This window comes from Eublepharis macularius, chromosome 4 (genome assembly GCF_028583425.1).
Source record: "Eublepharis macularius isolate TG4126 chromosome 4, MPM_Emac_v1.0, whole genome shotgun sequence".
NCBI lineage: Eukaryota > Metazoa > Chordata > Lepidosauria > Squamata > Eublepharidae > Eublepharis > Eublepharis macularius.
Genome location: NC_072793.1, coordinates 159,054,354 through 159,074,928, shown reverse-complemented (window position 1 = coordinate 159,074,928; position 20,575 = coordinate 159,054,354). Strand labels below are relative to the sequence as shown.

Sequence of the window (20,575 nt, the reverse complement as noted above, 5' to 3'; positions counted from 1 at the left end):
GTGAATGGAATGTGTCACAGTACAGTGTGAGCCCACAGTCAAATATCATCTCCTTGCTTTCTGTAATGGAAGAAAACAGAAATGTGAATATATAGATGGTTGTTGTGGATTTTCCGGGCTGTATTGCCATGGTCTTGGCATTGTAGTTCCTGACGTTTCGCCAGCAGCTGTGACTCGCATCTTCAGAGGTGTAGCACCAAAAGACAGAGATCTCTGATTGTCACCCACTGACACTGAATATACAGATTTTTTTCTATATTTTTTGAAAGGGAACTTATATGGAGCATTAGATCAAGAGAGGAGAAATACTTTTGACATTGTGGGTTGTGAGACGAGAAAAGCGTCTAACAGAGTCCTGGGCAGAGGGTCCACTGGTCCATTTCTGGCAGACCCCCTGGTGTCTGCTGGGTCCTAGGACCCCTGCAAAGAATACTGGTCTATGTTGGCTTTCGTCTGAGCTATGAAGACACCTATTCATGGTCAGTCTGACATCACAGATTAAAACCACGGTGATTTGTAAAGAAATTCCAAAAATAAAAGTAAGAGAATACCGCAATTCCAAAAATAAAGGTAATAGAATGCTGCGATATTAACTATGCTATGTATAAATATTGGAGTTTTCTAGAGCTCTTCGGTAGGCTGAATATTGGATGGAGGGAGGTGTGTTTTTGTGAAACAATCAATGGTGTGAGGGCACAATTACAAAGCAAAAAGAGTTCATCTGCAACCTTAAAATGGAATAGAGGGTAGGTTAAAAAGGGTAAAGTTAGTCCCCTGTGCAAGCACGGAGTCATTACTGACCCATGGGGGGACATCACATCGCAACATTTTCTTGGCAGACTTTTACAGGGTGGTTTGCCATTGCCTTCCCCAGTCATCTACACTTTACCCCCAGGAAACTGGGTACTCATTTTACCGACCTCTGCCAGGATCGAACTCAGGTCGTCGTGAGCAGAGCTTGGGTTGCAGTACTGCCGCTTACCACTCTGGGCCACAGGGGTCAGAGTGGTAAGCTAGAGGATATTTTGCACTTAATGGGATGCATTGGTCAAGGTGCAAATGGAGTTTCCTGGGATTGCTGAGGGGAAAGGAGAGAGGGAAAATGATACTGTTGCTGTTTGAATATAAAAGGGTGTAGCTGAACAGCAATCCCTCCAAGCACTGAGGCTGCTTTCACATGGAAACAGTTCTTGGTTGTGTACTCCTTGCCGCTGCAAATGGAGAGGGATTTACCCTGGCCATGGAGATTCCATACGGTCCATTCCATTCACATACAAACATATGCACACCCATATGTACCTGAGCCTGACATTTCCCTTCATGGCCAGAGGGCTTTGTAACAGCTTTTTAAAAACATCAGTACTAGCGATATCACTATTACTATCTCACTCTAGCCTGGAAGATGGTTTCTTACCTCAACACGGCCGACCTGGCCACCTGGATCCATGCTATGGTAACATCAAAACTTGACTTTTATAATGCACTATACATTGGTCTCCCATCTAAGTTAACTAGGAGGCTGCAATTGGTGCAAAATGCTTTGGCTCGACTGTTATCAGGAGCGAGCAGGAGCATGAACGTCACTCCCATCCTACAGTCACTTCATTTGCTACCTATCACTTACCGTGCTCAATTCAAGGTATTGGTTATTACATACAAAGCTCTTCATGGCCTTGGCCCAGCATACCTACGAAATTGTCTAACTCTTTACGTCCCTCCTCAGCAGCTTTGCTCATCTGAACAGGGTCTCTTGCAGGTGCTGGCTTGCACATGGGCAAAATCAACAGCAGCCCGCACATGGGCTTTCTTTGTGGTGGCCCCCACCTTATAGAACAGTCTGCCTGAGGAGGTCAGGAGAGCCCCCACTCTCCTGGCTTTCTGCAAATGATGCAAATCCGAATTATTCAAAAAGGCTTTTTACTCAGATCTGAGGGAATTATTATAGGGAAGGGTCTCAAATGCTTTGCTAATGAGTTGGGGACCATAAACTTCACCACTACGTTGCCTTGGATATTACCTGTTGCTCAAATATGTACTCTTATACTACCTGTACTTCATGTTTATCTAATGTCAGTCCTAGAATTGATTAAGTTCTGTTTCATCAATTCTTCAACTCTGTATTGGATCCTTACTAATGCTACGTCTTTGTAAAATCCTATGACATTTTTGTGGCAATGTCTTTAATGCTGTATGGAAATGTTCCTGATACTGATTGTACTAATCTCACACTATGTAATCCGCCTTGAGTCTCAGTGGGAAAGGCGGACTATAAATGACATAAATGAATAAATAAATTACAGCAATACAGTAACTATCGATTTAAAATATAGAAAATCCATTGAGAGAGTGTGATGGAGGCCACAAGATAATAGAGGGAAAGAGACAGAGGAGAACGAGGGATCATCTTATGTTCATATACAAGTTACAAGTATTTCCAGTAATAAAATATTGTTTGGGGTATAACATTTCGGGGGGCAGGGCGGGCATCTTATATTCAAGGTCCTCTTCCTTTTGAGTAAATGTGGTACAATGTTACATTAAGCCAAACCAGGTAATATTACCTAGTGGATGGAGACCTACTGGTCGAATCCAGGGCAGATCTTCTTTTGTTTCTCTGTTGGGTCTGTGGTCTTTAGCATCTCATGAGAATCAACTGTCAGTATGCATTCTTGCTTAGTAACAAGCAAGGACATCATAGGATCACTCGAATTCAACACAAGATTTCTGTTAACCCACTCAGAATTCATGTTACAGTGGGGAGGAGAGAAGCAAGTCCACGAGACTCAGAATATTGCTGCATCCCTCTATCCACTTTTGAAAGGCATTTGATTTCCAAAAACCTTAGGAGGTGACAACAGTTCCCATCAGCTGGGAAAGGAGAGGGAACGTGCGACTCAGAAGCCCAGAGTTACTCTGTGTGTGAGTGTGTGAGCCCAAGCACGTGGGACAGTCAGCTCTAGCTTCCCCCCCACCCCAAAACTTGGCTAGAAGCTGAGGGCTCCCAAGGGAGTCACAGATGGGCAAATCAGATCTCGGCAGCACAAAGAGATCTAGGGGACAGGGAAGAGAGACAGAGAGAGAGAAAAGGATACTACAGCATCTACTAAGGAATTTTTTGCCTCCCTAGTTCAACTCACCACAAGCAACATGTCAATACTTATTTCTCTATTCTGCGCTGATGTTCATGGGGGTAACAGACTTTGCCAGACCCTAATGAGTCACTTGCCTTAGGCGTCAAAATTATCTGGTTACAATATCAGTCGAGTAAGGTTAGAGTGTCCCTCATGAAACGGTAGGAGGATGCCACTGTCATTGACCCAAAAACCTCACTGCTATGGAAAGGGGGCATGGTGCACTGCACTCGGGCATCAGTAAATCCTTGGCAAGGGGGAGTGTTCCAAGATTCGGAGTTAGAATATGGGGTTGCACAGAAATATGGGTTTTTTTTGCCCTTGGCGGCTGCAGTGCATTATCTTGCTAATAACACAAGGATGGCCTTTGATTATCAAAACCAAGAGCACTTGCAGGTTATTGTGCTATTGCGTGTGTGGGGTCGGGAGGTTAGATTCTTACCTTTATATATCATAATTGAGCAAGACATATTAGAAAAGCGGGTCTCGCATACACCTTCACCATCCTTACACTTGCCATTCATATAACTGCTGCATTTGTTGCACTTCAGACATTGTACTGTGAGAGAAAAGGAGGTATTATTAGAGCAGAAGTAAGGTGGAGTGGTTAGAGAGCTGGAGTGTGTGTGAGTGTGTGAAGCTGTCTATGCTTATAAGAGATTTCCACTGAGGAAGGAGTGAGGATCAGACCTTTGCTTCAGCAGCGAAAGTGCTACATAAGTGGAGAAAAAAATACCATTTTTCAGGCCTGATCACAACCATTCTTCCAGGCCCTCTCTTCTCACAACAACCTACCTCTTGACATTCAGCTCCCACACCTCAGCTTCTGCCCCTGCCTGTACAGAGTATACAACCTGGCCCTGACCCTTGGGCCCCGTGGAGGAACTCTGTTCCGTTGAACAGCCAGCTCTCACCCTTGCTATCCTTTTCCTACTCCCTGGTGCGGTTCTGAGTGTCCCATCCAAACTGCCCCACCAAGGAACTTTTTGCTGGAAGCATTCAAGAGAAATCAGGCCAAAGGTGCAGGTTTATTTCTGCTTACACCACCCAGCGCTTTATAAGATCGAGATGCCAAACAATGAAATACAAATGAGTTATTGAGGATTTTGGTAGGATGGTGGGTGAGGACCAGGTCTTAAGGATTCTCTGGTAGGCTTGGCGCCGTGGAGGTTTCACCGTCAGGTTCCAAAGGTGGCACAACGTTACAGAAATCTGTATCACAGCATGTGAAGTAGAAGGGCATGGCGTTTGTCTTTGAATGGAATGTGTCACAGAACATTGTGAGCCCACAGTCAAATATCATCTCCTTGCTTTCTGTAATGGAAGAAAACAGAAATGTGAATATACAAAAAATTTTCCATATCTTTTGGAAAGGGAAGGTATATGAAGCATTAGATCGAGAGAACAAATATGCTTTTGACATTGTGGGTTCTGGGATGAGAAAAGTGTCTAAGAGAGTGGTGGGCAGAGGGTCCACTGGTCCATTTCTGGCACACCCTCTGGTGCCTGCTGGGTCCTAGGAGCCTTGCAAAGAATACTGAACTAGGTTGAGCTATCAACACACCTATTCACACTCAGTCTGACATCAGTCACCTTGGTGATCTGTAAAGAAATTCCAAAAATGAAGGTAATAGAGTACCTCTTACTAGGGCCCACCACTGTATTATCAATGCTGTGTACCAGCGTTTGAGCTTTCTAGAGCTCTTCAATACACTGACTATTTGATGGGGGAGGGAGTGTGTGTTTGTGAGACAATCAGAGGTTTGAAGGCACGACAGCAAAGCACAAAGAGTGCGTCTGCAGCCTTAAAATGGAATAGAATAGTTTTTTATTCTGCACTGATGTTCATGGGGCTAGCAGACTTTGCCAGACCCTAATGAGTCAGTTGCCTTAGGTGTCAAAATTATCTGGTTACAATATCAGTCGAGTAAGGTTAGAGTGCCTCTCATGAAAGGGCAGGAAATTGTTGGAGGATGCCACTATTCTTGACCCAAAAACCTCACTGCTATGGAAAAGGGGCATGGCGCACTGCACTCGGGCATCAGTAAATGCTTGGCAAGGGGGAGCGTTCCAAGATTCGGAGTCAGAATACGGGATTGCACAGAGATATGGGAATTTTTGAAGCTTTTCTTGACAGGAGTTACCAGAATTCCTGTGACATCACGAATTTCAGGTTCTGCTGCGTGCTGAGGGTGTTTCCGTTCAGTCCCTAATTTCCCAGAAGATACACTCTGTCCCAGCTGAAAATTACATGGGTTAAGCCCTTGAATTTGCGTCTCCTTGTGTAACTTTTGCCGCTGTGTTACACACTAGGTTGAGGAAAGAAGGAATACACACACTAGGTTGAAGACAGGGAAGGCTATCAGACCCCTAAAGAAGTGAGCTGTGGCTCACAAAAGCTCATACCCTACCACAAATTTTGTTAGTCTTATAGGTACTACTGGACTCTTGGTCTTTTCTACTGCTAGAGACAGACTAACACGGCTGCCCATTTTGTTCCATCTCCAGTGCTGTTTAAGGCTTTCACTTCTGCACCATACAACTCATAAAGATATTTTGTAGCCTCACATAGACCTGCCTGGTTCTTGCTTATGTAGGCTTTGCCCATCGATTCCTAGTGATCAGCAAGAGAAGGCAGGCTGCCCAGAGATTGCATGCCATTGGCAGGAACCTGGCAAGGACCCCAGGAAAATAGACCCGAATGACCAGATTTCCCCTTAGCTGATTACAGCACTTCTCTTGAGACCTGGAAGCGATAGTGTTGGTCTGCAGCCAATTTTTAAGACTTATTTCTTTAGATTGATTTCCTTATTTCACAGCCAAAACAAATGAGACACCTGAAGCATAGAGGACACGGATCAGTTCCCTGCAAGGTTCCATGGGAAGTGTAGTGAGAAAGAACCTCTGCCAGGGAGACGAGGGAGAGAATCCCTCTTCTCCCTGGCAGAGGTTCTTTCTCTAGGCGTCTCGTCTCGTCCACACGGCTCTAATCTCACCACTGTCAGCTCCCTTTGCTCCTATGAAAGCACTCTGCAGCCACAGGGAGGTGAGAGTGTGGGAGGTGATAAGAAGGAGCTGATTGCACTGGCAGTGGTCAGCAGGAGCTGGCAGCGGTTATAGGCTCCTTGACCCTATCGCTGCTGTGGTGCTGCCAGGTGTTTGGTTCCCTCTGGCTGCCAAGTGCATTTAGGGGAGCAAAGGGAGCACGCTGGTGGCTTCCCAGAAGCAAATAAATAAGCATGTGAGCATTCTACTACTTTGGGGGTGCCTTTTCCAAGTAGCCACTCGCTCCTCATTCTATGGTGCAGCCACACAGGGCAAAGGTACAGTGATGGCTCCTACAAGAGGAGGCAGTTCTTGAGATGTCTTACTTCAGGACTCAGCATCAAAAAATCTCACATCATCATCATCGTAATCATCATAACAATTCCCAAAACTAAATGCAAATTCTTCTTGTCTCTGTTACAGAAAGGTCACACGAAGATCTCAGCATCCATTTCCAGTAGGCAGGTATTTCCACACCTTCTTGGCTCTTCTTGTTGCCACTTTCTAGTTTCTTGAGGGGATAAATTCCATGCCCAGAGCTGTCCGAAGGTGGGAGGGGAACATCTCCATCTGAAGGAGATTCTCTGCCTGACTTCTGTCCCATCCTCAGCTGCACTTGGACAGTCAACCAAGATGAACAGGATTCTAATGGTGGCATTTTCTGCTCTGCTCTGCCTGGCCATAGGTGAGTCATTTGAGGGAAATGGGATAATGGGCAGAAAAGTCTTCCCAGAGAGGGGGAAGATTAGTGAATGCTAGAAGACGTCATAGATGAGGAAGAAGTCTGTCCCTTAGCAGGATTTATTGATGTACCTGCAGCTGTTTAGTACACAAGGAAAGAGGTCTGTGTTGGAGTGCTGATTTCCCTATAGCCTCCTATGGCACAGGAATGCCTGTCTTAATTTCTATCCTCAGGGGACACAAAATTAAGAAATATTATTTCCGTGCTGTCATTTATCATTGTACTGTTGTAGCGTTTCAAGCAGGTTCATCCAAAGTGATATTGATATAATGATATCACCCCGTATCCTACTCCAGCTCTCTAACCACTCCACCTTACTTCTGCTCTAATAATACCTCTTTTTCTCTCACAGTACAATGTCTGAAGTGCAACAAATGCAGCAGATATATGAATGGCAAGTGTAATGAGGGTGAAGGTGTATGCGAGGCCCCCTTTTCTAATATGTCTTGCTCAACTTTGATATTTAAAGGTAAGAATCTAACCTCCCCACCCCACACACACAATAGCACAATAACCTGCAAGTGCTCTTGGTTTTGATAATCAAAGGCCATCCTTGTGTTATTAGCAAGATAATGCACTGCAGCCGCCAAGGGCAAAAAACCCCATATTTCTGTGCAACCCCATATTCAAACTCCGAATCTTGGAACACTCCCCCTTGCCAAGGATTTACTGATGCCCGAGTGCAGTGCACCATGCCCCCTTTCCATAGCAGTGAGGTTTTTGGGTCAATGACAGTGGCATCCTCCTACCGTTTCATGAGGGACACTCTAACCTTACTCGACTGATATTGTAACCAGATAATTTTGACGCCTAAGGCAAGTGACTCATTAGGGTCTGGCAAAGTCTGTTACCCCCCATGAACATCAGCGCAGAATAGAGAAATAAGTATTGACATGTTGCTTGTGGTGAGTTGAACTAGGGAGGCAAAAAATTCCTTAGTAGATGCTGTAGTATCCTTTTCTCTCTCTCTGTCTCTCTTCCCTGTCCCCTAGATCTCTTTGTGCTGCCGAGATCTGATTTGCCCATCTGTGACTCCCTTGGGAGCCCTCAGCTTCTAGCCAAGTTTTGGGGTGGGGGGGAAGCTAGAGCTGACTGTCCCACGTGCTTGGGCTCACACACTCACACACAGAGTAACTCTGGGCTTCTGAGTCGCACGTTCCCTCTCCTTTCCCAGCTGATGGGAACTGTTGTCACCTCCTAAGGTTTTTGGAAATCAAATGCCTTTCAAAAGTGGATAGAGGGATGCAGCAATATTCTGAGTCTCGTGGACTTGCTTCTCTCCTCCCCACTGTAACATGAATTCTGAGTGGGTTAACAGAAATCTTGTGTTGAATTCGAGTGATCCTATGATGTCCTTGCTTGTTACTAAGCAAGAATGCATACTGACAGTTGATTCTCATGAGATGCTAAAGACCACAGACCCGACAGAAAAACAAAAGAAGATCTGCCCTGGATTCGACCAGTAGGTCTCCATCCACTAGGTAATATTACCTGGTTTGGTTTAATGTAACATTGTACCACATTTACTCAAAAGGAAGATGACCTTGAATATAAGATTCCCCCCCCCCAGATATGTTATACCCCAAACAACATTTTATTACTGGAAGTACTTGTAACTTGTATGTGAACATAACATGATCCCTCGTCCTCCTCTGTCTCTTTCCCTCTATTATTTTGTGGCCTCCATCACACTCTCTCAATGGATTTTCTGTATTTTAAATCAATAGTTACTGTATTGCTGTAATTTATTTATTCATTTATGTCATTTATAGTCCGCCTTTCCCACTGAGACTCAAGGTGGATTACATAGTGTGAGATTCGTACAATCAGTATAAGGAACATTTCCATACAGCATTAAAGACATTGCCACAAAAATGTCATAGGATTTTACAAAGACGTAGCATTAGTAAGGATCCAATACAGAGTTGAAGAATTGATGAAACAGAACATAATCAATTCTAGGACTGACATTAGATAAACATGAAGTACAGGTAGTATAAGAGTACATATTTGAGCAACAGGTAATATCCAAGGCAACGTAGTGGTGAAGTTAATGGTCCCCAACTCATTAGCAAAGCATTTGAGACCCTTCCCTATAATAATTCCCTCAGATCTGAGTAAAAAGCCTTTTTGAATAATTCGGATTTGCATCATTTGCAGAAAGCCAGGAGAGTGGGGGCTCTCCTGACCTCCTCAGGCAGACTGTTCTATAGGGTGGGGGCCACCACAAAGAAAGCCCATGTGCGGGCTGCTGTTGATTTTGCCCATGTGCAAGCCAGCACCTGCAAGAGACCCTGTTCAGATGAGCAAAGCTGCTGTGGAGGGACGTAAAGAGTTAGACAATTTCGTAGGTATGCTGGGCCAAGGCCATGAAGAGCTTTGTATGTAATAACCAATACCTTGAATTGAGCACGGTAAGTGATAGGTAGCAAATGAAGTGACTGTAGGATGGGAGTGACGTTCATGCTCCTGCTCGCTCCTGATAACAGTCGAGCCAAAGCATTTTGCACCAATTGCAGCCTCCTAGTTAACTTAGATGGGAGACCAATGTATAGTGCATTATAAAAGTCAAGTTTTGATGTTACCATAGCATGGATCCAGGTGGCCAGGTCGGCCGTGTTGAGGTAAGAAACCATCTTCCAGGCTAGAGTGAGATAGTAATAGTGATATCGCTAGTACTGATGTTTTTTAAAAGCTGTTACAAAGCCCTCTGGCCGTGAAGGGAAATGGCAGGCTCAGGTACATATGGGTGTGCCTATGTTTGTATGTGAATGGAATGGACCTTATGGAATCTCCATGGCCAGAGTAAATCCCTCTCCATTTGCAGCGGCAAGGAGTACACAACCAAGAACTGTTTCCATGTGAAAGCAGCCTCAGTGCTTGGAGGGATTGCTGTTCAGCTACACCCTTTTATATTCAAACAGCAACAGTATCATTTTCCCTCTCTCCTTTCCCCTCAGCAATCCCAGGAAACTCCATATGCACCTTGACCAATGCATCCCATTAAGTGCAATATATCCTCTAGCTTACCACTCTGAGCCCTGTGGCCCAGAGTGGTAAGCGGCAGGACTGCAACCCAAGCTCTGCTCACGACGACCTGAGTTCGATCCAGGCAGAGGTCGGTAAAATGAGTACCCAGTTTCCTGGGGGTAAAGTGTAGATGACTGGGGAAGGCAATAGCAAACCACCCTGTAAAAGTCTGCCAAGAAAATGTTGCGATGTGATGTCCCCCCATGGGTCAGTAATGACTCCGTGCTTGCACAGGGGACTAACTTTACCCTTTTTAACCTACCCTCTATTCCATTTTAAGGTTGCAGATGAACTCTTTTTGCTTTGTAATTGTGCCCTCACACCATTGATTGTTTCACAAAAACACACCTCCCTCCATCCAATATTCAGCCTACCGAAGAGCTCTAGAAAACTCCAATATTTATACATAGCATAGTTAATATTGCAGCATTCTATTACCTTTATTTTTGGAATTGCGGTATTCTCTTACTTTTATTTTTGGAATTTCTTTACAAATCACCGTGGTTTTAATCTGTGATGTCAGACTGACCATGAATAGGTGTCTTCATAGCTCAGACGAAAGCCAACATAGACCAGTATTCTTTGCAAGGGTCCTAGGACCCAGCAGATACCAAGGGGTCTGCCAGAAATGGACCAGTGGACCCTCTGCCCAGGACTCTGTTAGACGCTTTTCTTGTCTCACAACCCACAATGTCAAAAGTATTTCTGCTCTCTTGATCTAATGCTCCATATAAGTTCCCATTCAAAAATATAGGAAAAAAATCTGTATATTCAGTGTCAGTGGGTGACAATCAGAGATCTCTGTCTTTTGGTGCTACACCTCTGAAGATGCGAGTCACAGCTGCTGGCGAAACGTCAGGAACTACAATGCCAAGACTATGGCAATACAGCCCGGAAAATCCACAACAACCATCTATACGTTCACATTTCTCTTTTCTTCCATTACAGAAAGCAAGGAGATGATATTTGACTGTGGGCTCCCACTGTACTGTGACACATTCCATTCAAAGACAAACCATGTGCCCTTCTACATCACATGCTGTGATACAGATTTCTGTAATGTGCCACCTTTGGGACCTGATGGTGAAACCTCCACAGCGCCAAGCCTACCAGAGAATCCTTAAGGCCTGGTCCTCACCCACCACCCTACCAAAATCCTTAATAACTCATTTGTATTCCATTTTTTGTCATCTTGGTCTTATAAAGCGCTGGGTGGTATAAGCAGAAATAAACCTGCATCTTTGGCCTGATTTCTCTTGAATGCTTCCAGCAAAAAGTTCCTTGGTGGGGCAGTTTGGATGGGACACTCAGAAGAGCACCAGAGAGTAGGAAAAGGATAGCAAGGGTGAGAGCTGGCTGTTCAACGGAACAGAGTTCCTCCACAGGGCCCAAGGGTCAGGGCCAGGTTGAATACTCTGTACAGGCAGGGGCAGAAGCAGAGGTGTGGGAGCTGAATGTCAAGAGGTCGGTTGTTGTGAGAAGAGAGGGCCTGGAAGAATGGTTGTGATCAGGCCTGAAAAATGATATTTTTTTCTCCACTTATGTAGCACTTTCGCTGCTGAAGCAAAGGTCTGATCCTCACTCCTCCCTCAGTAGAAGCATACACACACTGAATACCTGGGAACGGCAGAGGGCTGTCATTTAAATAAGTCAGCAAGAGTCACCCTGAAAGTAAAGAAACAGAGCTTAAGGCACAGGACATTTTCTACAGTAAGATCTGACTAAAAAACAACTCATTGATTCTCAGTAAGAAAGGGGGCTACAAATAATGTAAATAAAATAAAATTTCGCCTTCAGAGCAGTCAAAGGAACAAATTCAAGGTCTTGCCAGAGGGGCAGGATTAGTGCCGCATTCCACAACCCAGTGCAAGTCATGTGTTTTGGAAAGCAGGCAGTAAGGTGGACAACTCTGGCTTGGGAAATTCCTGGAGATTTGGGGGAGGGGGGTATTTGGGAAGGGTGGACTTTGGGGGGATGGAGGTAGCCCAGCAGGGCTGTGATGTTCCAGAGTTCATCCTCTAAAGCAGATGTTACCTACAAGGGAACTGACTTCTGTAGTTGAGAGATCAGCTGTAATTCCAGGAGAACGCAAGACTAGAGATGGGCATGAACCGTATTACGAACTTCAAATACCCACGAAATTGGCGATCGCATGATTGCGATCTGGCAGTTCGTGATTGTCCTCGTCCAACGAACCAGCGTTCGGAAGAGGCTTGGTTTTCTGTGTTCGGCCGCGGTTCGGGAAGCCAGACAGTCAGGCACCAGCAATCAATTCCCTTGGAAACGGAGCCTGGGAAATGCCTGAACTCTGTCTGCGCTCCTTCTGTCGCCCTGAAAACCCAAATGGAAGCCCAGCTTACCTTGATCGGCAGGTCTTCCTTCCAACCATGGAGCTGCGAAGCGGTTACAAGTTGGGAGAAGACACCCAGGGGAGGGAGGTGGAAGGGGGTGTTCTGTAGCCATGGGCACTCCAATCTCATCCCTGCAAACCCTGATAGGCAGCTCTGATGGCCAAACACAGACCTCCTGCTTTGCTCAATGGGACGTGTGCTTATAAATAGCCATGGGCTCGGAGGCTGGGTTTCACTTCAGTGAGCAGTGGAGTGTGAGAGAGCTGTTGCTTGCTACTTGCTAGTCTTTGGGGAGAGAGACAGAGAGAGTTTAATTGGAGCTTGGATCCCTATTGCAATCTTGACCAAACATGGGTAATGGCTGGTGGAGAGCTTGTAAAAAACACTCCCTGGGAATATGGGCTCTCTAATTCCAATGGGGGCCGTTCTGACACCCACGAACCACGAACCTCGAACCGGTTCAGCAACGGGAAATGTTCGTTGCAGTTCGCAACCTCGGGATTGTCGTCGGCACTGAACCACGAACCGCAGAGTCATTAAATTTTTTTGGTTCATGCCCATGTCTACTCAAGACCTCACCTGTTGTCTACATTGCATGCTAGTAATAAATGGTTCTGTTCTAGTTAATAATATGCTCACCTCAATGCTACTAATATAGCAATACTTTTGCTCAGATTTGGCTCACACCGTCATCGTCCTGAAGTTAGTGGCCCTCTTGCAAACTACTAACTTCAGGTTCTGATGAGTCATGCCTGCCACAGACACCCTTCGCTAACATGGCAAATAGCATTGGGAGCTTCTGGAGATAACCTGGATCGGGATGTTCAATTCCCTTTATTCTGGCACTGCAACTCCAATAATCATCCTGAAGCTGGCGACTATATTTGAAAAGCCTAGATTTATTTTCTGATGAGTTATGCCTTCCCCGGACAACCATCACTTCGGGTTCTGGAGTTTGCCTTGCTCAGGATGTTCCAGCTCCATGTTTGGCACTGCATCCTGATACTGCCTGCCAACACTGGATGTTCTGATTTTCTTCACTTTGGGCACTGCAACTCTCATGCTCTTACTGAAACTGGGGGCGAATTCTGAAACAAATCCACCAATAAAGTTGAAACTTTAGGGCTCCAGTCCAGTCCTTATTCAAACACAGCTCTATCCCCTGCTTTCCATGCATTGTGGAGTATAAGTTTAATCTCTCTTGGGATGGGCTCTGCATGGTTGTTCGAGGAGCTGCCTTGTATCCTGTTATGCCCTTGGCATGAAACAGTGCCATTTGATATTAGTCTAATGCAGATGCCACCTTTCATTTCTAGGCTGGAACAAAATCGGATTCAATAAGGGAGTACCCGTGAGGTGAGCAACCCAGGGGCATCAGATTGGCTATGCAGAGTTGGGTTGATTCCTTAACCAATTGTGTACGATTCCTTAACCAATAAATTGCTCAACCCTCTTTTGTTGGATGGTGAAAGCCCATCTGTTGATAAGATTGCCAGGTACCCAGTTTTGAGCTGGAAAACCCAGTATTTTCCCATTCTGTCTAGTAAATAATATCACAGCCAAGCTCCAGGCATGTGCTGTTACTTTCCTCTGCAGCTCGATAAAGCAGCGATATGTTAGTCCACTTGCTCTCCATTGCAGCCCGCAAGGTTTGGAAAGATCTGAATCCACCACTAAGTCACCAAGCAGGATTCCAGAGAAATTGTACAGGCTTTAATGAAATTAGCTGGAAAGGGAGAGACTTTCACAGACCACATGCCCTTCCAGTAGATGCACCGCATGAAGGAACATAATCCAAGGATATTACGCTGGTACCACTCCCTACTCCCGTACCAGTTCTTGATCAAGTTCCACCATGGGGCCAGCCACCTTGATGCATAATGTCCTGGTTGTTTGAAGCCAACCCTGACGCGTTCGCGGAAAGGCCAAGGGGGGAGGTGTGTCCAGGTTCCAAGGCTCAGCCCCCAGACTCACGAGAAAAAGGAGGCGGGAGACAGCCAGGAACAAGCTGTTCATTCACCCCTGCAGGCTCCATGGAGGAACAAAGTGAGGCTGCCACCGTGAAAAGCAGAGGGGCGGCGGAAGGGGGCAATGCCACAGTTGGCCCTGCTTCCGTGGAGACCACCCTGCAGTGGGCACATGTCAGAAGAGCAGCCTCCGGCTCCGGTGGCTTCCCCCTCCCAATAGCCAGAGGAAGGGAAGAGATGCCTAAGTCACAGCAGGTCAGGCGGGGCAGGTGGAATCTAGCCAGACCTACCCTCCAATGGGACAATAAGAGTGCAGGTAGGATAAGAGAGGGCAACCAACCCCAGGAGGAGGCCCGGGAGCCTAGGCAGTGCCCATGAAGCCCAAGGGAATGGGCTGCTGAGAGGATAGGGCAAGGATGGGAGGTTATGGTGGGTGTCCCGCACCAAAGGCCCCATAAAAAGGCAAGAGAAGAAGGTGGGGTGGGAAGTTGAGGACAAAAGAACGAGAGGAGGAGAGTAAGTAGTCAAGAGAGTGAGAGTGTGAGAGAGAGCGGAGGTGGAAGAGGGAGAGAAGGAAGCTCAGAGCAGCGAAGAACTGCCCATGGGCATGTCCCCGTTGCTCGGAGCGGTGGGGAACTGCCCATTTAAACAGCAGGTGTGGCTTGGTTGGCCGTCAGGGATCTCCTGGCCAGCCAGCTGAGCTCCACTTTTTAAATAATCTGCTGCTTGTTGGGTATATCCCAGACAAGCAGATGATCTGCCAGTTTAAATGCCCCTTACATGCCGTTTTGTAGTGGCAGGGAAACAGCCATTTAAACCTCCACCAGTTTGGATCAGCTGCTTGTCAGGGATCTCCCTGAGAAGCAGCTGATCTGCTAGTTTAAATGGCCCTTTCCATGTCACTTTGCAGAGGCAAGGAAAGGGGCATTGGGGTTTAACATGAACCGGAGACCAGTTCGTGGAAGTTCAGAAGTTCGTTGAAAAAACAAGCTTCCATGAACTGGTGGTTCTCGAAGTACAAACCAGCCTGGTTCGTGCTGAATTTTTATTCTTATCAGGATTCGTGCCCACATCTAGTTCTGAAGCCTTTTGGGCTGTCCTTTATTTTTTAACGGCCATTCCCCACAGCTGCCGAGTGCCTGCAGGGAACTTGAGTTGGCTCAGAGCGGAACTACAAGTGACAAAAGGCACAGATTGGACACTTGTCAGCTTCCCTCAAGTTTTGATGGGAAATGTAGGCATCCTAGTCTTGCAGCTTGGCTCTCTGACTGCTGTCCATTGTCCAATGGACTTTTCAACTGTCACTTGTCCAACATTCTGCCAAGCTGCCTACATTTCCCATCAAAACTTGAGGGAAGCTGACAAGTGTCCAACCTGTGCCTTTTGTCATTTGTGGTTCCGCTCTCAGGGGAACTTGGACCCAACTCTTTAAAAACCTACATGTCTAGTTGTGTGCTCCTTTCCTTATAGCAAACAGCCACTCCTGGCTTTCTTCCACTTCGAGCAGAAGGTGATTCAGAAAAATCCACTAGGTGTCGCTTGAGAATGTTTAGGTTGCATGAAGCTGGTCTGGAACTGTAACTTTGCTTAGTGAAGAATTACACATTCCAGGGGCACATTGAACACCTTGGAATGGCAACAGAGTATAAGTTTCATCAGTAAGGATATTGATATGAATATACAGACATTTTTCCTGTATCTTTTTGAAAGGGAAGGAATATGGAGCATAAGCGAGAGAGCAAAAATGCTTTTGACATTGTGGGTTCTGGGAAGTTTGGAGCCTCAAAATTGTCCACTGGCTTTAGCATGACTATCAGAGTTGCTGTATCACCCATGAAAGAAATCGGAACATCCTGATGCACACACAATCCCCACCTCCTGCCATGTTTTGAATTGGGGGCTATGGTTGTCTGTGGCAGGCATAACTGATGAGAAAATAAAGCTGGGAGGCTCAAAATTGGCCACCCGCTTCAGGGTAAGGGTGGGAGTTGCCATTTCAAAAATCAAGGTCATCAGGCCGTCCTGGCGCTCATTAGTTCTACAACACTCCTAGGCTATTTGCAGTGGAAACAAAGGTTTACTCATGAGAAGCCAGGAAAATGCTAACACCACAGACAAGGAATGTGGAAAATATTCCTACTGTGAAAAAGCATAGGGTGTTTAACCACTTCCCTAACCACTCAGAGCCTGTGTGGGGTGGTGGTTAGATTGTCAGACTGGGATCAAGGAGATCCAGGTACAAATCACCACTCTGCCATGGAAGGTTGCTGGTTGCCTTTGGCTTAATCACACACGCTCAGCCAGGCCTACCTCACAACGTTGTTGTGTGGATAAATTGGAGAGGAGGGGAACAATGTAAGCTAATATGTGTCTCCGTTGGGGAGAAAGGCAGCACAGGGATGTAGGGTGGAAAATATCCCCAGCATGGTTTAGTTGGTGGATAGTAAAGAGTCCAGTAGCTCCTTTAAGACTATAAGTTGGGAATTATTACATAGTTGCATTCAATTGTTATAGCACGTATAACTCCATAGTAATTGAGTTACTACCAAGTTTTTTATAAGCAAGAAAAAAGCACTCCTTCACTCTTGATTGCTGGAACTGAAGCTTTTCTTGACAGGAGTTACCAGAATTCCTGTGACATCATGAATTTCAGGTTCTGCTGTGTGCTGAGCGTGTTTCCATTCAGTCCCTAATTTCCCAGAAGATACACTCTGTCCCAGCTGAAAGTTATATCGGTTATCTTTTTGTGGAGCTCTGTGCGCCCTTGAATTTGACTCTCCCTGTGTAACTTCTGCCACTGTGTTTTTTTACACACTGCATTAAAGAAAAGAAGGGAAGCGCTTACAAATATACTCCGGCAACAAAGATCATGGACAGTGCAGTTTAAGAAGAAAAGGGCAAGAGTCCATTAGCGCGTATAAGAGTAACAAAATTTGTGGTAGGCTATGAGATTTCGTGAGTCACTACTCACTTCTTCAGGGGTCTGATAGCCTTTCCTATCCAAGAAGTGAGCTGAATAAGTGAGCTGTGTGAAGAAGTGAGAGTTCATACTGTACCACAAATTTTGGTACTCTTATATGTACTACTGGACTCTCGCTCTTTTCTACTGCTACAGACAGACAAACAGGGCTACCTATCTTGATGCATCTCCAGTGCAGTTTAAGGCTTTCGCTTCTGCACCATATAAGCCATAAAAATATTTTGTAGCCTCACATAGACTTGCCTGGTTCTTGCTAATGGTGGGAAATCTCCTGGAGAGGGTAGGCTTTGCCCGTGGACTCCTGGTGATCAGCAGCAGAAGGCAGGCTGCCCAGAGATTGCGTGCCATTGGCAGGAACCTGGCAAGGACCCCAGGAAAATGGGCCTGAATGACCAGATTTCCCCTTAGCTGATTACATCACTTCTCTTGTAACCTGGAAGCGATGGTGTTGCTCTGCAGCCATTTTTTAAGACTTATTTCTTTAGATTTACTTCCTCATTTCAAAGCCACAACAAATGAGATACCTGAAGCGTGGATGACACACATCTGTTCCCTGCACAGTTCCACGGGAAGTGTAGTGAGAAAGAACCCCTGCCTGGGAGATGAAGGAGAGAATCCCTCTTCTCCCTGGCAGAGGTTCTTTCTCTAGGCCTCTCGTCTAGTCTGCTCGGCTCTATCTCACTACTGCTGGCTCCTCTTGCTCTGCTAAAAGCACTCTGCAGCCAGAGGGAGCCACGAGTGCGGGAGGTGATAAGAGGGGGCTGATTGCGCTGGCAGCAATCAGAGGGAGCTGGCAGTGGTGATAGGCTTCTTGTCATTCTTGCTGCTGCCAGCATGCTTGGCTCCCTCTGGCTGCCGAGTGCATTTAAGAGAGCAAGGGGAGTGCATTCGTGGGGTCCCAGAAGCAAATGTGGTGCCTTTTCCAAGTAGCCACCCGCTCACTGCGGCCACACAAGGCAAAACTTCAGATAATGGCCCAAATGGACAGTGATGGTTCCTACAGGAGGAGGCAGTTCTTGTGATGTTTTACTTCAGGGGTCAGTCTCAAAAAATCTCTCATAACATCATCATCATCGTCATCATCATAAAAATTCCCCAAACCAAATACAAATTCTTCTTGTCAATGTTACAGAAAGGTCACACGAAGATCTCAGCATCCATTTCCAGTAGGCAGGTATTTCCACGTCTTCTTGGCTCTTCTTGTCGGCACTTTCTAGTTTCTTGAGGGGATAAATTCCATGCCCAGAGCTGTCCGAAGGTGGGAGGGGAACATCTCTGGCTGGCCAGGAGCACCTGGCCAGGAGCACCTGTACGCGCTCTTGGTTTTGATAATCAAAGGCCATCCTTGTGTTATTAGCAAGATAATACGCTGCAGCCGCCAAGGGCAAAAACTCTCATATCTCTGTGCAATCCCGTATTCTGACTCCGAATCTTGGAACGCTCCCCCTTGCCAAGGATTTACTGATGCCTGAGTGCAGTGCGCAACGCCCCCTTTCCATAGCAGTGAGTTTTTTGGGTCAAGAATAGTGGCATGCTCCAACAATTTCCTGCCCTTGCATGAGAGGCACTCTAACCTTACTCGACTGATATTGTAACCAGATAATTTTGACGCCTAAGGCAACTGACTCATTAGGCTCTGGCAAAGTTGGCTAGCCCCATGAACATCAGCGCAGAATAAATAAGTATTCTATTCCATTTTAAGGCTGCAGATGCACTCTTTGTGCTTTGCTGTCGTGCCTTCATACCTTTGATTGTCTCACAAACACACACTCCCTCCCCCATCAAATAGTCAGTGAATTGAAGAGCTCTAGAAAGCTCAAACGCTGGTACACAGCATTGATAATACAGTGGTGGGCCCTAGTAAGAGGTACTCTATTACCTTCATTTTTGGAATTTCTTTACAGATCACCAAGGTGACTGATGTCAGACTGAGTCTGAATAGGTGTGTTGATAGCTCAGGCCAAAGCCAACCAAGTCCAGTATTCTTTGCAAGGCTCCTAGGACCCAGCAGGCACCAGAGGGTGTGCCAGAAATGGACCAGTGGACCCTCTGCCCACCACTCTCTTAGACACTTTTCTCGTCCCAGAAGTCACAATGTCAAAAGCATATTTGTTCTCTTGATCTAATGCTTCATATACCTTCCCTTTCAAAATGAAACAGGAAAAATGGCTGTATATTCACATTTCTGTTTTCTTCCATTACAGAAAGCAAGGAGATGATATTTGACTGTGGGCTCACACTGTACTGTGACACATTCTATTCACAGACAAACCTCGTGCCCTTCTACTTCACATGCTGTGATACAGATTTCTGTAATGTTGTGCCACATTTGGGACCTGACGGTGAAACCTCCACGGCGCCAAGCCTACCAGAGAATCCTTAAGACCTGGTCCTCACCCACCACCCTACCAAAATCCTCAATAACTCATTTGTATTCCATTTTTTGGCATCTCGGTCTTATAAAGCGCTGGGTGGTGTAAGCAGAAATAAACCTGCACCTTTGGCCTGATTTCTCTTGAATGCTTCCAGCAAAAAGTTCCTTGGTGGGGCAGTTTGGATGGGACACTCAGAGCAGAACCACAAGTGACAAAAGGCACAGATTGGACACTTGTCAGCTTCCCTCAAGTTTTGATGGGAAATGTAGGCAGCTTGGCGGAATGTTGGACAAGTGACAGTTGACAGAGAGCGAAGCTGCGAGACCAAGATGCCTACATTTCCCATCAAAACTTGAGGGAAGCTGACAAGTGTCCAATCTGTGCCTTTTGTCACTTGTGGTTCTGCTCTCAGAAGAGCACCAGGGAGTAGGAAAAGGATAGCAAGGGTGAGAGGTGGCTGTTCAACAGAACAGAGTTCCTCCACGGGGCCCAAGGGTCAGGGCCAGGTTGAATACTCTGTACAGGCAGGGGCAGAAGCAGAGGTGGGGGAGCTGAATGTCAAGAGGTAGGTTGTTGTGAGAAGAGAGGGCCTGGAAGAATGGTTGTGATCAGGCCTGAAAAATGGTATTTTTTTCTCCACTTATGTAGCACTTTTACTGCTGAAACAAAGGTCTGATCCTCACTCCTTCCTCAGTGGAGATCTCTTATAAGCATAGACAGCTTCAAGAGGGGATTGGATAAACATATGGAGCAGAGGTCCTTCAGTGGCTATTAGCCAAAAGGTAAAGATGGAACTCTCTGTCTAAGGCAGTGATGCTCTGTATTCTTGGTGTTTGGGGGGCCAGTCAGTGGGAGGGCTTCTAATGTCCCTTCCCCACTGGCAGACCTCCTGAGGACACCTGGTTTTGGGGCACTGTGTGACACAGAGTGTTGGACTGGATGGGCCATTGGCCT

The 20,575-nt window shown here is 46.1% G+C and overlaps 2 protein-coding genes across 2 annotated transcripts in view; both read left to right on the top strand.

Moving 5' to 3' along the window:
• Positions 1 to 19,755, top strand: part of LOC129327034 (sperm acrosomal protein FSA-ACR.1-like) — a 44,398-nt gene extending 24,643 nt beyond the window's left edge. The window contains exon 4 of the mRNA XM_054975429.1: positions 19,451 to 19,755. Coding sequence (XP_054831404.1) covers positions 19,451 to 19,629 — 179 coding nt within the window. The 3' untranslated portion in view covers positions 19,630 to 19,755. The remainder of the gene's footprint in view (positions 1 to 19,450) is intronic.
• Positions 6,262 to 11,179, top strand: LOC129327035 (prostate and testis expressed protein 4-like). Its single transcript, XM_054975430.1, has 4 exons — positions 6,262 to 6,641; positions 6,787 to 6,861; positions 7,271 to 7,387; positions 10,897 to 11,179. The coding sequence occupies exons 2-4, from the start codon at positions 6,810 to 6,812 to the stop codon at positions 11,070 to 11,072; spliced, it is 345 nt and encodes a 114-aa protein (XP_054831405.1). The 5' UTR covers positions 6,262 to 6,641; positions 6,787 to 6,809; the 3' UTR covers positions 11,073 to 11,179.
• Positions 19,756 to 20,575: the final 820 nt, after the last annotated feature.